Source organism: Pygocentrus nattereri, chromosome 11 (assembly GCF_015220715.1).
Source record: "Pygocentrus nattereri isolate fPygNat1 chromosome 11, fPygNat1.pri, whole genome shotgun sequence".
NCBI lineage: Eukaryota > Metazoa > Chordata > Actinopteri > Characiformes > Serrasalmidae > Pygocentrus > Pygocentrus nattereri.
The window spans coordinates 33,486,970-33,503,817 of NC_051221.1; the positions used below are offsets into that span (position 1 = coordinate 33,486,970).

Genomic DNA, 16,848 nt, shown 5'->3' on the forward strand with positions numbered 1-16,848 from the left:
ATATCACTGGATCTGCAAATGCAAGTTAAGAAGCAGAAGCAGTTTGTCAACAGTGTCCAGATATGCTGCTGACTTCTCTGATCTTAAATGTACAGATGCATAATGATAACCTGTATTGTGGTCTGACGAGTCAACATTTTGAGTTTGTTTATGGAAATATTGGATGTCATTCTCCAGGCAAGTGAAAAAGAAAAGGACCAGATTATTACCAGTGTAACGGTCAAAAGCCTGGGTCTTTTGTGGTTTTAGTGTCCTTGACATGAGTAACTTGCACATGAACCATGAAAGCTTCATTAGCATTTAAAGATACGTATATACACATGTTGGAGCAGCACATGCTCCCTTTTAGATGACGTCTTTTTCAAGCATATCCTTGCTTATTTCAGCATGACAACACCAAGCCACATTTTGCACATTTGTATTTTACAGCAGCCTGGCTGTAGTGTGGGTGCTAGACTGGCCTGCCTGCAGTCCAGACCTGCATCTTGTTCAAAATGTCCCACAATGTGAAGTACAAAATGACATAAAGGACCTTATATGGGTGAGCAGCTGAAGATTGTATAATGGAAGAATGATAAAATGGTAAAAGGTCCACTATCAAACTGGATCAGTTGGTGTCCTTGTTCCCCAAATAGTTATTAAGAGTTGTTAAAAGGAAAGGTGATGCAACACCCTTATAAACATGCTCCTGTCCCAACTTTTTTGAAGCATGTTTCACGCATCAAATTTGGAATAAGTGTGAGGAAAAGGTTGATAAGGGTAAAACATTAAATATATTTTTCTAGCATTTTAATTTAATACAGGCCTGACAGAATTGACAAATTATTACTTTGCTGTTATTATCATTTCACATATAGTCCCAGATCTTTTAGAACTAAGCTTTTTGAAATGCAGGTCAACCTCATAAGGCTCACCTGAGAATTTTTAAAAGGTTAAGGAGAGTGTTGTCTTTGGTGCAGAACACTATAAGTGAAAATAGCATTCTGATCATTCTTCCATCAGTGCTTATCAGCAGGAACAGTTAGAAGTTAGAAGTCTAATCACTCTGTACTTTTATGAGCACCAAAAAAAGGATTCTTGCCATTTTTCTTTTAGGTCACAAGATGAGCTAATGTAGCCATATTTTGTATTCTATCCATATATATATATATATATATATATATATATATATATATATATATATATATATATATATATATATATTCCATGCACATATGCATTAATAATTCACTTCAGTGTGTGGGGTCTGCCTAGAGAAACTTCATTGGAGAGTTTGCTCACATCCATTACATTTATAGGCTTATTTTAGTCATAATGTGTCAGTCAGAAAGAAAGATTAATTATGCAGTCCAGTCTTGTATTTTTAGAGACGTTACATCCTCATCATTCTTTTCTGTGATATAATGTTTAACTAAATCACTACAAATGGGCTAAACATTCGGCTTAATTTAATTTTGTGATGCAGGAGTTTGGCTGGAAACGTTGCTGCTTCTCAGTTGAGGTGAACACTGCAGTTCTAAACTCATGTTTATTTGAGGGCTTAATCGTGCCTTGTCTATTTGCTGAGTTACCATGGTAACCTCCCTGCCCAAATTACTGCTGCTTCCTTGTCACAGGGACTCTGACTCTGCTCTCATGCCTTATAGAGAGAAGGAGAAGGAGCATGTGTACTGCATTCTATGATCATTGTCAGAGAGGAATGGGTAGAATAAGCAATTTGAATAGTAAAACTAGCTAAATGTTGAACATTTCTGTATTTAGCAAATAAAAAGTTCTCACAGAATACACGGATGATCTTGCTTGTGAAACTGAGTGACGTAAATATAATAAAAGTTGGTTGCCAAGGAAGCAGAGATGATGCAGGCGCTGCCATTTAAAGAAATAAGCCTCTTGGGCTGCAAGTAATGCTCTGTGAAAAATGATTTATACCTAGTTTTGTTCAAGTCAAATAAGTTATTTGATTTGAGATTTGAAAAAGTGAAGCAAGTTAGCAGTTCAGATTAAAAAGGCAATATTCTTCATCAATCCTTCATCAGTCTCACAAACACTTCAAATTAATCTATGCCCTTTTGTTCTTTACTGTGCATGTATGGTTCAAAATTAAAGGGACTGTATTATGGAAGAAAAAATATTCTCATTCTATGTAATTTAAGGTACCATGGTTTGCTGTACAGTGTAAATGCGGTTTCAAAATGTACCATTCATAGAAATACATTGCAGTTATATAATATATAGTACAGTATACAATATAGAGTTGGATACTAAGTTGCAAAAAAAAGCCTGTTTGTGTGACGCCATAAAAACCAGCACAATTCCAAATGACTATTCAGTCTACAGCAGTTTAGCCCCACCGCTTTGACATTGAAGTTTTAAAGAGTGTTTTTTGAAGTTCTAAGGAGTGTACTTGGACGAGGGCCAGTACAGGGAAGCCAATCAAATCAAATCAAATTTATTTGTATAGCGCTTTTTACAACGGATGTTGTCACAAAACAGCTTCACAGAATACCAGAAAAGACAGAGTTTTAACAAGAATGTAAAACTCCCCCCTGGTGAGCAAGCCAGGCTCAACAGTGGCAGGGAAAAACTCCCTCAGAGCTGAGGAAGAAACCTTGGGAGGAACCAGGCTCACTAGAGGGGACCCATCCTCCTCTGGTCAGACTACCTACAAGTGATTATACTACTAATATTAATAGCAGGAGTATTAGTAGTAGTAATAGCTAGGATTCTATGAAAACATCAGTGTAGGGTGGGCAGCTAGTCCAAGGTAGGTGGCGGTAGCTGGGGCATGGGCCCAATTATAACAGAGATCATTTACATCAGTAAGTTAATAACGCACAGTAATAAAAACAGTCTGTTTAATTCAGTCACTAACATCATAAATTAAAAAAACAAAAATACAGCAAAAACACAATCAGTATACACCTGCTCTGTACTGAGTATAATGCACACTGTAAACTAGCAGTGCTCTGTAACTCTACTGACTTTGATATCACTATAAGCAGCTGCACTTAAAGTCACACAAAATTTCTTCAGAGCAGTTTCCGCTTTTATTACACCACACAGCTAAAAAGAGGAAGGGCTGTTTCTTCACTGTCACTTCCTTATTGGGAGAAAAACATCTTTCAGTTACTCCTGTTTGTTTTTTGCTCGTCCTTACAACGTTAGCCTGGAAACATCTACTGACCACATTATTTTGTCTGACAGTGAGTGTATACATGTTTGTGCTGGGGGAATTTAATCGTGACAGTATTGACTTGCAAAGGTGTGCTGAACGGACAGCTGAGGGCACAGGGCAGGACCAGCGTCTGCACGGTGCTGCAGCAATCCTGAGCGGTAGGCCCATTTATTCAGACGTGTGTTTAGGTGTTTAGACATGGAGTGAAGGCTTGTGTCACTGAGTGGCGAACAGGTCTGACAGCCATCAACACACACAAATAAATATCTGTCTCTCTCTTGCTGTCTTGCTCTCTCGCTCTCGCTCTCTCTCTCTCTCTCTCTCTCTCTCTCTCTCTCTCTCTCTCTCTCTCTCTCTCTCTCTCTCTCTGTCTCCAAATATACATACATAAATATACACAAGTCCATATATATATATATTACCTTTCCCTCTCTATCTCTCTCTTCTAGTCTCTGCTTTCTTTTTCACTTACTTTTTAAAATTGATTTATTTCTCCTTTCCTCTGCTGCTGCTGCTGCTCACTCTCTCACTCTCTCTCTCTCTCTCTCTCTCTCTCTCTCACTCTCTCTCTCTCTCTCTCTCTCTCTCTCTCTCTCTCTCCACAAAGTTTTCACAGGTTGATGTTTTCTTTGTCAGTCTGTATCATGTCAGTGTTGGCTGGTATGTAAGATGTTGGAGTTTAGAGAGGAGGAGTGAAAGTGATGCAGCCGGCATGCATTTCCACTGGATCATTTCAGACAGAGATGTCAGCACTGGAAGGCTCACAGCTCTGTGTTTGGGGCGACTCTGGCGACTTGTGCTGGAATACAAGTCAATTTTCATCTGCATCAACATTCTGGATGTGACAACTTCATGTATCAGCAATCTGGCAATAAATAAAACCAGATCAAATAAACAAAAACATCAGCTTAGGACTGTTTTCTAGCACTACTTTCATGACCCAATTATGTCAGTCACTGAAATGCTTGGTAACAGTGTTGCAGTAAAAAGCCTGACAGAAAGTGTATAATAAATGTATAATTTTAATAATGTATTGTGTAATTATATTTATAGTGTAATACATCAAATTTGCATGATTTTCTACTTTCTGCAAATACAGTCGATCAGCCAAAACATGTTTGCTGTCAAAATTTTGTTTCTTCAGTTTAGAACTGTGGCTACAGGGGTAATGTTGCTATCAGTCAAGAGTTACTGAAACTGTCCTGTAAATACATTCCCAAAAGTTCCTCTCAAAACACATCCAGGTCTTAATTCAGGTTGTGCAGATGAGTCATTATCATTTAGAACACAGTTTGATTCACCATATTTTATAAAAATCAAAAACTGATGTATATAGATAAAAGAAAATGCAGCTGTTTAAATATCTAGAGTCACTTCTTTCCTGAGCAGAAAGTAACCAGTAAGAGATTTCTTTTGGATACCTATCTTTTTTTTGTAAATGAGTTTACATAGCTTATCAAAATCATTTGAAGCAAATATACGATGATTTTGGAATGTACATATAGAAACAGTTTTGGTGACTATTCTAATCAACTGCTTTTGAGGTAAGAAGAAAATCATGAAATTAGATTTTTCACCAAACTGTTCCTTTAATTCCTGCAATGACTTACATAAGTTAGCAAACGAGACCAAGTGAATAGTGTTTCTTGATTTACGTTGATTTCTGTTTAGCCAGTCTGACTACAAATAATGGAGGAAGACAAAGTGGAATTTGAGCAAGCCAGTGAAGCTTCTGCATCTTTCCAAGGTGAGTGCTTTATAGGGAGGAATTTAGCTTTACTCACCCACTGTTTTATCAGATTGAGTGAACATTAGAGAGCGTGTGCTGGTCTAGATGTTCCTTATGAAGTCAGCCAATGAAGGATGAAATGCCTTCGTCTGTAGACTGCTGATGTATAAAATGTGATGCACCAATCAATAGTGTTCATTATGCAGGAGAGCGGAGGAAGATCATTCAGCCTGCATCTTTAAATGATCCCAAACTGGCAAAGCTTAAAGAGGTGAGACAGATTTTTATTTTCTTTTATCCCTCATTTCGTAACCACGATAAAGGCCTAACCTTGTCTTTGTTTGACCTCTGAATTAACTCCTGAGAGAGGAGAGTCGAGCAGCCTAAACCCACACTCAAGTAAAAATGTTAATTAAAACTTGATGAAAGTAAATGTAATATTAGCTTTAGAAAACATTCTCACACTGTTCTAGAGTATCTAGAAATCTTTGCTTTCATTCACACAGTTCTATAATGCTGTCCGTTCATATTGTTTTAGTGTGTTCTTTCTGTTGAAACTGATCTAGAAAGTTCTGTTCCATGCACACTCTTCTGCAATGTTCTCTTTCATTCAACACCATTCTAGAATGCTTTCCTTCATTCAGACTGTTCTAGAAAGTTTTCTTTTGTGCACACTTTTCTGCAGTGCTCTCTTTCATTCACACCATTCTCGAATACTATCCTAGAATGCTATCCCATTCAGACAGTTCTAGAATGTTCTCCTTCAGGTATACTCTTCTAGCTTGTTTTTTCTCCATTCACGGTGTTCTAGAATGCTAAGAATGATGTTATCTTTCATTCACACCATTCTAGAACCCTTTTATCCATTCAGACTGTTCTAGAATGTTCTCCTTCATTGACATTGTTCAAGAATGTTTTCTTCCATACATTTTGTTCTAGAATGTTCACCTTCAGGTACACACTTCTAGCATGTTTTCCTCAATTCTTGGTGTTCTAGAATGCTATACTCCATTCAAACTGTTCTAGAAAGGTTTCTTCCATGTACACTCTTGAGCAACGTTCTCTTTCATTCACAATGCCCTGGAATGTTCCCCTTCATTGAAATTGTTCTAGAATGTTTTCCTCCATTCATTTTGTTCTAGAATGTTTCCTCCAGTCATGCTCTTCTTGAATATCCTCCTCCATTCATGTTATTCTAGAATGCCCTCCTGTGTTCAAACTGTTTTAGAACATTCTCCCCCATTTATGCTCAGTTCATATACTTTATCAGGCCATAAATTAAAGCTTTAAAATAAGATTGTTGATATTTGTTAGGGAATGTTGGGTCAGTGTTCCATGATCTTAAGTCGCTGTTCGTCTTTCTTCGATATCCTTTTTTTTTTTTGAAAATTAAATTGCTAAAACTTGAAAATGAAAGGTGTGAAGAACAGCAAGGCAGCTCAAGTACTAAATTTACTATTAATTAGTAAGTCAATGTAAACAGCTACTTAAAATGTAGGTTACTTTATAACAAATATAATTGAGTATTAGCAACAATATAGCATTCCCCTCTATTAAAGGAGACACAGCTTTCGCACTTGCTTTATTAACCAGCTGGCCACAGCTGTGCCTTACATAAGGAGTGTTTTCTCTAACAGTTCACTCTAGCTTCGCTACATCTCCTCTCTCAGCCGTCTAGACTGATTCTACTCATTGTCTACTCATTGCTTCCTGATCTACACAACAACACAGCCAGTGGGTCTAGCGCTGGCTTCACAATAAGAGTCCTTATAGAATAACTTATCAAATAATGCTGTGGAACAGTTAACCAATAATTTACATGTCAACAACATCTAGGCTGCAGTATTATCATTTGAAAATGGTACAAGAAAAACAAAGCCATACAAATTGTACTTGACTATACATTGTATCTGAGTACATATAACTAATTACTACCCATGAGCTTATATGTGCACTTCAGGTTCTGGTGGGGTGGATCAACAGCACTCTGAAGTCAGAGCACATTGTGGTGCAGTCATTGGAGGAAGATCTGTATGATGGACTTGTGCTCCATCACCTACTGAGTATGAAACTGGCATTTTGTCCTCTATGTCTGTGTCTACATCGGCAGAACTCATTAGAGAAGCTTTTCTGATTGCTATAGGCAAAACACAGGTCATTCTGTAACTCTATGTGCACATGTTTTTGCCTCAGGAAGGTTAGCAGGCATACAGTTAGACATAGAGGAGATTGCATTGACCAGTGCTGCTCAGACACGAAAATTGGAGACAATTCTGCAGGCCCTCAACAAGAACCTAGAACTTGACAAGAAACCTGAACCAGACACTTCACCTAAATGGAACGTCAAAAGTGAGTAATAACATGACCATTAGACATGTGATGCAATCATTGACACAGGACATGTACCACAGGCACCAAATCAGCTGTGCATATTTACCATTTAGAAACTGTAGACTTATTATTCTATTATAAACTGTTTAAATGACCAGGAGCTGCTGGTGTGTTCAGGCTTCCGTTCCTCACTTAAGAATATCTCATTTTCTTGGTTTACATTGCTTTCCATGTAATTAATGAATAATGTAATAGGCCTGAGAATTTTAGGGTGTAATCGCATTACTTTATTTGGTAGCTACCGTAAATTATTTAGTAACTATCCTAAAATATTCAGTAGCTACTATAAATTATTCATTAACTATAATACATTATGAAGTAATAACTATGAATTATTCAGCAGATACAATAAATGATTCAATATCTAAAATAAATTATTCAGGAGACACTACAAATAATTCAGAACTTCTATAAATAATTTAGTAATTACTATGAATTGTTTAGTAGTTAGTATGAAACTAATATGTAAGTTATGTTCATTAGATTGAGAAATGGCCCACATATGGATTCTTAGGGTTTAATGGGTTAAATTAAGTGTTGTGTATTGTATTACAGGATCGTTTAACCTGATGGGAAAGATATAGACTAATGGTACTTTACATCATTTTATGTATGAAAGCCAGCTGTTCTATTTTCTGATTTTATTACTGTAAAATCAGAGCCAAGTCAGTGAAATTTTGATATGTAATGCCTGGCCTTATGAGTTTGATTGTGTGAGTGTTTCAATAAAGTCGTGTCTTCTCTGCTGGTAAGTGATCCACAGCCGAGACCTGCTTGCCACTCTGCATCTGCTGGTTACCATAGTGAAGCGCTATCAGCCTGACCTAGCCCTGCCCCCAAATGTCAGCGTGGAAGTCATCTCATTTGAGGTGAACTCAATGAATATGCTAATGTGTTGGATATTAAATAAATATGTTGGTCAGATGTAGGAACCTGATTGACTTTTTTCACTGATATTTTATACCACAGGTCAAAAAGAGTGGCATCAAATCTGACAAACAGATAGAATTCATCACATTGCAGAGGTATGACTATCAATCAGATTGCATCCCTGTTACAAATATATGACTGTAAAATAATACGTTAATATAGCATTGCCTTATCAAACTCATAACTTTTTCCCATTTTTTCAAGAACCCTTGGAAACACGAGCTAACCTTAACCCTTTGTGTTTTGTCAAAATTTCATGATGAATGAACTAATGGAAAAAATCGTCCCTATTTCAGAAGTATGAGGTTTTGTAAGGACAGTGATAATATGTGTTAAAAATCAGCTAAAGTCATTTACTTGTCTCATAATTTTGTTGTGATTCAAGTGAGGACGCAGATGGACAATCTAACAGTAAGTCAAGGCATATAATATTACCTTGTTTTTTGGTCATTGACATGTCAGAGCACATATGAGAACACATTTGTCTGTTTTGTCTGACTCTTTGTCTAACAGAAGAAGACCCCATAGATGAGCTACTCAGACTCGATGCACACAAAGTTGCCACAGTAAAGAAGGTAGCATCTATTCTACAGTTACCGTCCAAATTCAAAAGCACCCTAATTATACAGTACGCTGACTGTTGATGTGTTTTTGTAATTGCAGGCTATCTTGCACTTTGTTAATAAGAACTTGTCACCTCTGAGGCTACAGGTTGCTGACATGGAGAAACAGGTAAATAAATGTTGGTCATCTCACCAAAAACAGCAAAAAACATTGGACTTCAATGAAAGCTGTAAAAACTATTTAAAATAGATTAAAACTGACTTTCTCAACAAACCAGAAATGGATAGTTGTTAATTTGAATGAAGATGATACACGATTGGGGCCCGAGTTTGTTCCCTGGTGATGCTAAAGCCATCCATGGCCAGGAGTCCAAATTGTTGGCCTCGCTTTCTATAGAGGGATAAGATTGCCCTCCCTCTCCCCACATCACTCAGTGCAATGTCAGCCAGGTGCAATTCAATAAAGCATTTTGGAATCTTTTTAAGGCTATGCATAGATTTTTTATTATTAGTTAAGCTCATTTTATTTTTGACAAGATAATTTGTTCACTAATAAAATAGCATATGACAGCCTTATTTCACATAATAAATATGCTAATCAATTTGGCATGTATGCAGATCGTAAGTGATCATTACTGACTGCACTTTGCAAAGCACCTTATTAACCATTCAGGGTGCCACAGCAATAATATAGCAAACCCCTAACGATCATCACAGATACCAAGACAACAAGCAACACCCCAGCTGTCTACTGAGATACCACAATAATTTTTTATCAACATACCATAGTCACCATTTGGCAGCACCCTAGCAACAGTCTAGCAACTGCTTAAGCAGCACAATCACTCTGTACTTTCTTTAAGAAATGCACCTTTCTAGTTATTTTATCTGTTGCTATTATGTGAATGTACTACATGATGACTGGCGTAATCAGTTTGCAGATGGTGTGATCCTGCTTTTGCTGATTGGTCAGTTGGAAGGGTTCTTTATTCCGCTTTACGAATTCCATCTGTCTCCTGATGGACAGTCAGAGATGGTGAGTATCTTAAACACTTCCTCAAACAAGGATATTAAAATAAATATGTTGGTCAGATGCTGTTAGCTCAAGAGATAATCGAGTAAGGACCTGATTAACTTTCGCTGAATTTTCAAACCATAGGTCAACAAAAGTGGAATTAAATCTGTCAACAGATAGATTCCATTTGATTTAGATCAAATGTAATCAAATGTAATTAATATGTTGTTTGTTGGCGAGGAGCCTATTTGTTCGGAGGAACCTACTTTCCCTTATTTCCCTTATGCACTGGAAACAACAAGCTAAAAATGTAATAATGGTCATATGACTTTGAAATGAGGAAGTAAAACCAGTCTTATAAGAAAGGAAGGAATCGTGATTGTGATCATAGCACATCATGAAGATCCAATTTGCCTGCTCATTGCAATTTTAACTGTTGTCTGTTCTTGGAAAGATGGCCTTTTACAAGTCCTTTGAGTACAATTATGGTACAATGTAACATATTTACCCCTAAAGATAAACTGGACTACTGATATGTTTCACAATCACTGAGCTGCTACCTATAGGAGCAGTGCAAAGTAGTCCACAAGCTGTATCCCACATGGCAAGTAAGAATGACAAGTGTTGTCCAAGAGGGGGACTGATTACATTTTTTAATGTTATCCATGAAAATGTGCTTCCACACCTGTGATATTGCATCATTTCATTATCTTTCAGAATTGTGTCCAGAATTGCCCTTATTATATTTAGCAGCTGTTGGGATTACAGTATGCCATTATTCAGAACCCCTGGAGCATGCCTATTGTTTTCTGTTCATTTAGAATGATCAATCTGCACCCACTCATAATAGTGCAGGAGGCAGGCTGTATGTTGGGATGACAGATGTCAAATCTAGCTGTGACACCAAATATTCATTTAGGCCAAATGGACTGGCATCTGCACACTGTTACAGACCAGCTATTTTGGGACCTGTTCATCCAGGACACACGCTTTTCTGCTATTCAATTGAGAATTTATTCAATAACAGCTTTTGAAGGTTACGGCTCACAATATTGTCTACCTGATGTATCTGTCTCACTTCCAGCTTCACAATGTGTCCCTGGCTTTGGATCTCCTCAATGACAAAGAGATACAAGTGGCCAATGTTGACCCAGAAGGTGAGAGAGAAGCTACACTTTGAATTTACTTAATTTAAATGTGTCAGTCGGTTGCATGTGAACAAAATATGTTACATCAACACAGTTCTTGTGAAAAGTTATCTCAAAGACAGCAGCTGTGATGTAACATGTGCAATGAAGTGACACCTTTGAATGATGTAATTTTCTGTGTTTGCACTACCATTCTACAGTCTTTAATGACTGTTTTATTCATGTTAATTTTACTGCAAAATGATTCCAAAAGAACATACTGAGCGATTTTCTAGATTTCCTATGATTGCATGTTATGAGCCTTTTTCTCATTTATACCAACTTCGTCTTTAGTTTCACCCTTTTTGCTGGCAGTTTTTGGCTTTTTCCGTGTTTAGACTTGGAACTGGTTTGTGGATTACGAATTCTGTCTATCCCTGGGATATTGTAAGCTTTGAATTTGCCTGTACCTCCGCATTCGTCTCTCCCCTGTCCAACATTACATACATGCAAACAAAGTCTAATTTCTATACCCCGTCTGTTTTTTATATATATATATATATATATATATATATATATATATATATATATATATATGTGTGTGTGTGTGTGTGTGTGTGTGTGTGTGTGTGTATATATGTATGTATGTGTGTATATAAAAATGTGTATGTTTAGCTGATTGCTTCGTGCTGTAGTACTCATGAGTATTTCTGTACAGGTAATGCAATGCTAATTGAGATTGCTGGCTGTATCATAACCATTTAACTGGCTCTGGGATGTGTCATGAACCAATTATGCAGCGTGTCAGCTGAGAGCGTGAATTTGTACTCACTGCTGGAGTACGTCTGAATACGCTGGCACTGGTATGTGTGCGTATAACACAAATGCCTTTTACCAGAGAAGAATAGAATAAGTCAGAAGCGCTTAGTTGGGAATCACTCACGCCTCTGAGGTCGTAATCGTTTGTGATGGTCCGTCTCGTCTCTGAGATGCCCCGACTTCTCCGTGTCGCTATAGGGGAAGGAATGAATAAAGAAAAATGGAAATGAGTATGATCTGTATGCTCATCTTGCCTGGCCATTATATTGATCTTATAGAATGACGTATGGAACGAGAAACTGGACAGCTTCTGCTTGAATGTGTGCTTGATTGATTGACTGACTGTCTTGGCCCACATGTTTACTGCATCTTTAGTATTGTGCCTGTGTATATTTATATGTGCATGTGTGCTTGTCTCAGTGCTAGACTCAATGACGTTTTCAATGACATCTTTTCATTCCACTCTGACAGATATCGTGTCCCAAGATATGTCTGCTACACTGAAAGTGTTGTATGCCTTGTTCAAGAAACATAAGAACAAGTAATCCCGGACCAGCCAAGGCTACAGCCCCTGATTAAATTTCCTGTACACATCTGGGTTAAGCAGCTCTTTGAGTTAGAGTGCAACACTGACTCTAATGTTCAGCTGCTACTGTGAAAGGCATGAAAGCAGTTCAGAAGCAGCTGTCTAGACAGGTGTTACTTACATTAGTGTTAATGTACATGAGAAACCTTTCACCTCACCACACAGATTGGATATGACTGGGTATGGATGTTAGCAGCATGTTTCACCTCATTCCCACCCTCTCTTTCTCCCAACCTTCTACTGTCCTATACATTCTCTCACTGGACCACTATCCTGTTCCTGATGAAGGGCCTTCAACCACTTTCCATTCTCCTCTCAAATAAATACCTCTTATCTGAAGGCTCTTTCCTCTTCTATTCAGTCACCTGTATATGATTACGACCTGTTAAATGTATGACCTGGCAACAGATTCAAACTTTTATTACACGCTTCTATAACCTAAGAATAACCCATTTAGTTTGTATCACAGTTTATGTAGTTAATGAGTAATAAGCCTCCGGATGCATGCTACCATTCATTGAATCATTATTTGCAAAAATATTAATTAATTTTGTTGCAGATACTTGTACAAAATGATTCTAATATGATGCTGTAGGTTTTAAATAACTTTATGGACACTGTCGAAATGAATAAATCTTTGATGATGAATAGATTTGTGGATATTTCCATTACCAGAGCAGCTCTATCCTTTTGAGGACCATATGCAGGTATTTGGGGGCCCTTTCATCTGCCTAGGCATTTCCACAAACCAACACATTATAAATGGTTTAAAAATAGAAGAAGTAAGAATAATTTGTTTAAAGCAAATATTTGAATGGCACAGACTTTATAATGAAATTCAAATCTCACATTTGACAACAGGAAATTATAATAAATAGATAATTACAGTTCATTAATCCATAATGTCATATTTTTACAATGTCATAGCTTGTTCAAAATACTTTTCATTTCAGTCTACACTGTACATACTACTACTGAATAACAGATACTATATGACAAAACGATTCCAGTGTTGAATGGTGGCATTAAGCCTAGAAGTAAAAGGAGTTGTTGAAGAAAATGCAGTGTAGTAAAATGTTTTAAGAGGCATGTTTTTAAGCTAGTCATCCAAAATGACACCAAACACACCAAATGAAAGTCACAGCATTAAAGTTCTAAAATAAATAAATGAAGAAAGAAAGAAAGAAAGAAAATTCACTTCTTGCTTGTGTTCATACATTATATTTGGATGATCAATTTTGGTGTAAGCACACTGTCAACAAACAAGCGTTGCATGAAGAGTGTAAAACAGTTTTTTGTGGGATGATTTTGCTGATTTTAAAATGAACTTATCAGAGCGCTATCACAGATGGGATGTGTGTAGTGACACACCTTGAAGAAAAGTTTCAGCATTCAGACAGGAAACCTCAGACTGGTGTTTTGATGCATTCTGACATTTCCTCCCTAACAGAGAGGCACAAAACACCCTCGTTCAGAGTTGAACAATTCTGTGCCTGCAGTGCTTTTACTATTCCAGGGAGATTTTTGTATGGTTGCTCATTTTGTAGGTTTATCAAATCGCTAAAATAAACTGTGTACTTGTATTAACTAAATTAATTCAAATAATTGAACACATCTCAATTCTTTAAAACAGCAAGATTTAAATAAACAGGATTTACTTTGAGATGGACTTTTTTATCTACAAATAAAATCAGATAAAAGTCTACTTTTCTGTAGCATATAGAGTGTATATGATATCAAGGTGTATCAATGCCATTTAAAAAATTAATACAATTCCTAAATGGAAACAGTAAGCAGATTTTATTTTGGAGCACTGGTAAACCATACTCACCTTAGTCCAGCCCCTCTTGTCCTGTAATCATATGACCTTAATGTGGATGCATGCACAGCTACATTGAAACAAGTAAAAAATGCTAGTAATAAAGATATGATGGGAATTCTGATGATGTTGAATTACAGCTGGGTGATTTGTAACCTTATTAAAGATGAGAAGACACACATACCTATTTATTTATTTAGCTCTCTGTAATTTGATATTTGTTGCAATCATTTCTACCTTCATGACCATCTTCTTTTTTTCTCCCAGAAATGTTTCCCAGTGCCATAGCAAGGCTAGGAATTGCCCAGGAATAATCCATCATTAAAAATTAAACAAAACCCACCAAATCACCTTGGATCTCTGGTCTTACTGTGTGTAAAAAGAAAGGATGAGGCCATCAGTAATCGTAGGAAAGAGTACAGCAGTACTGGTGACAGGAGTCTCAGAAGAGTTGTCCTTAAACCACTGAAAAATCAAAAGAATGCCCAAACAAAGCCAAGCAGGCAGACCTGTAGATGTGTTTCTAATTCTAAATGTCTGGTGTGGTGAGACTAATTCTGGATCTCCGCTGAGGTTCTAATTCGAGAACAGGGCAGCAGACATGACACAGCTGGCCCTGTCAGTGCCCTCTGGAAATACCCTTCAGATATTCTGCTGTAGGACTTAATGATGTCTCACAACCAAAAGAGCCAGAGAGTTTGTGTGGGGGCAGCGGTGAGGCCCATGTCTGGCCAGATGGATCAGCTGCTACTGTCTAAATTCAGAGAGACTCAAAGCACAGAAGCTTTGAAGTGTCACACCTCTCAACAGTGCAGGACATTGAATAACACACAATGAAACAGCGAAGCACAAACAACAATTACTTTGATACAAACAAATGCATGCATACTGTATGCTATCGATTTTACTTATTTATTTTAAGAAGTTAGCCACACTGGTACAAATCTCAAAAAACAGTTGGAACAGTATGTGAAATGTTAATAAAAAACTTGGAAACAGTAAAAAAAAATATGATTTTTGTTTTACCTTATGAACTCGGTCAATGACAGACACGTCTGGACTGCAGGCAGGCCAATCTAGCACCAGGCATGTTGAAACGTGTGTATGTATCCCTGAAAAAGATATAGTCTAGAAGGCAGCATATGCAGCTCCAAAATATTTTTCAGCATTAATGATGCCTTCACTGATGTATAAGTTATCCATGCTACAGGCACTAATGCATCCCATACCATGACAGACCCTAGAATTCAAAGTATTTCTTTGTTTGTCTGGGGAACACAGCATCAATTTTTTAGTGCTATGAACAATCTAAAGGTTGCCCTGTCAGACAGTAAAACACATTTTCCACTGGGCATCAGTTCACTTCAAATGACCTCAGTTTTTGCTGGATTTGCTGATTTTGTGGCAAGTCTCAACCCATCCCTACATAAAGAACTAGACCTTTCCTGGATGTTCCTATGATTGCTAGTGTAAAATTGCCCCTGTCACAACTTTTCTTCAGAGTGAGCATATATTTACAAAAATGTAATGAAATTCATAAAGTAAAATGTTAAATATCTTGTCTTTTTACTGTTTATGTTTAAATACAGGTCAACATGGATTTACAAATCACAGCTTTCTGTTTTATTAGCAAGTAACACACTGTTCCAATTTTTGGAATCAAAGTTTGTGAAAGTGAACATAAACAGTTTTCAAACACAGCTGGAAATAGTTATAAATATCTTTATTTCTCCCAACGGTAACAGTACAAAGTAACAATTGCAAATACAATTGAAATAAGGACTATACATTCTATCTAATAGCAAAACACCAGCTTACAGATATGTATATGTGTGTGTGTGTGTGTGTGTGTGTGTGTGTGTGTGTGTGTGTGTGTGTGTGTGTGTGTGTGTGTATGTGTCCTTGCATACACATGTGCATGCTGTGCAAGTGTGCGTGTGTGACCATACCACCTGCTTTAAGGTACCAGTAGCTACAGAGCTGCTGTCTACAGGTGTAGAGTTACTAAGGCAACTGTTACCAAGACAACCCAAATGAAAACGGGTGAATGGTGATTCCTTCATTGTGGTAAACCAAGCACTCTTATTCCATCTTTTCGTTTCAATTTCTAGTGTCTTCTTCCAACTAGGTCTCTCAAAATCTGCCCTTACAGCCTTATTCTCAAATTTCTGACTGTTTTATAAAATTGATATTCAAATAAAACTACTTTTTTATTAAATACCAGTCAATGTAATTGTTCATTTTCCAATCATGCTCTTCCAGTTCTGATTAAATTACTATTCTGCTGTAGATCTGATTGAAATTCTCTGCTCCCCTTTTTCCTTCATCCTCCACTGTCCACTCTCTCAGAGCTCTGCAAGTAATTTCCCACCTCTCTCCTGCCTGGCCAATTATTGCAGTGTAGGCAATGTCAAACGTCAGCGTGAGATGAGATGACACTGTTCCACTGAAGAAATAACATAATTGGACACTGGCCATATTTTGAATAGTAACTTTTCCCACGGTGAATTCATCGACCATTTTTGAAGCTTATTGATCATAACAAGGGATTACAGCTTTGCGCTCATTGGTCTGGCCCAATGTGAGGGAACTCATCTGGCAGAAGCTCACAGCTAGCTAGTAAGGGCATACAAAGAGCATACGTTCATTTACTGTTTTGTACCAGTGCAAGGGACTCCATGTATAGTTTTTGTG

The 16,848-nt window shown here is 37.3% G+C and overlaps 1 protein-coding gene across 3 annotated transcripts; it reads left to right on the forward strand.

Moving 5' to 3' along the window:
- Positions 1–3,083: 3,083 nt before the first annotated feature.
- On the forward strand, positions 3,084–12,985 carry parvg (parvin, gamma). 3 transcript variants are annotated; one of them, XM_017706734.2, is made up of 14 exons: positions 3,084–3,333; positions 3,783–3,791; positions 4,847–4,922; positions 5,111–5,175; positions 6,865–6,967; positions 7,098–7,253; positions 8,049–8,164; positions 8,265–8,320; positions 8,611–8,636; positions 8,739–8,800; positions 8,889–8,957; positions 9,723–9,824; positions 10,888–10,960; positions 12,221–12,985. In XM_017706734.2, exons 3-14 carry the CDS (start codon positions 4,865–4,867, stop codon positions 12,292–12,294), a joined length of 960 nt encoding a protein of 319 aa, XP_017562223.1. In that variant the 5' UTR covers positions 3,084–3,333; positions 3,783–3,791; positions 4,847–4,864; the 3' UTR covers positions 12,295–12,985. The 3 variants fall into 3 exon arrangements, with proteins under 3 accessions (XP_017562223.1, XP_017562222.1, XP_017562224.1); XM_017706733.2 differs by lacking the exon at positions 3,783–3,791; XM_017706735.2 differs by lacking the exon at positions 3,783–3,791 and having other exon boundaries at positions 4,851–4,922.
- Positions 12,986–16,848: the final 3,863 nt, after the last annotated feature.

Bases quoted from the DNA above. Each gene is read 5' to 3' on its own strand.
- parvg (XM_017706734.2), top strand. From the start codon at position 4,865: ATGGAGGAAGACAAAGTGGAATTTGAGCAAGCCAGTGAAGCTTCTGCA. The intron at 4,923-5,110 runs GTGAGTGCTTTA...TTCATTATGCAG, and splicing joins AGCTTCTGCATCTTTCCAAG to GAGAGCGGAGGAAGATCATT. The intron at 8,321-8,610 runs GTATGACTATCA...TTGTGATTCAAG, and splicing joins GAATTCATCACATTGCAGAG to TGAGGACGCAGATGGACAAT.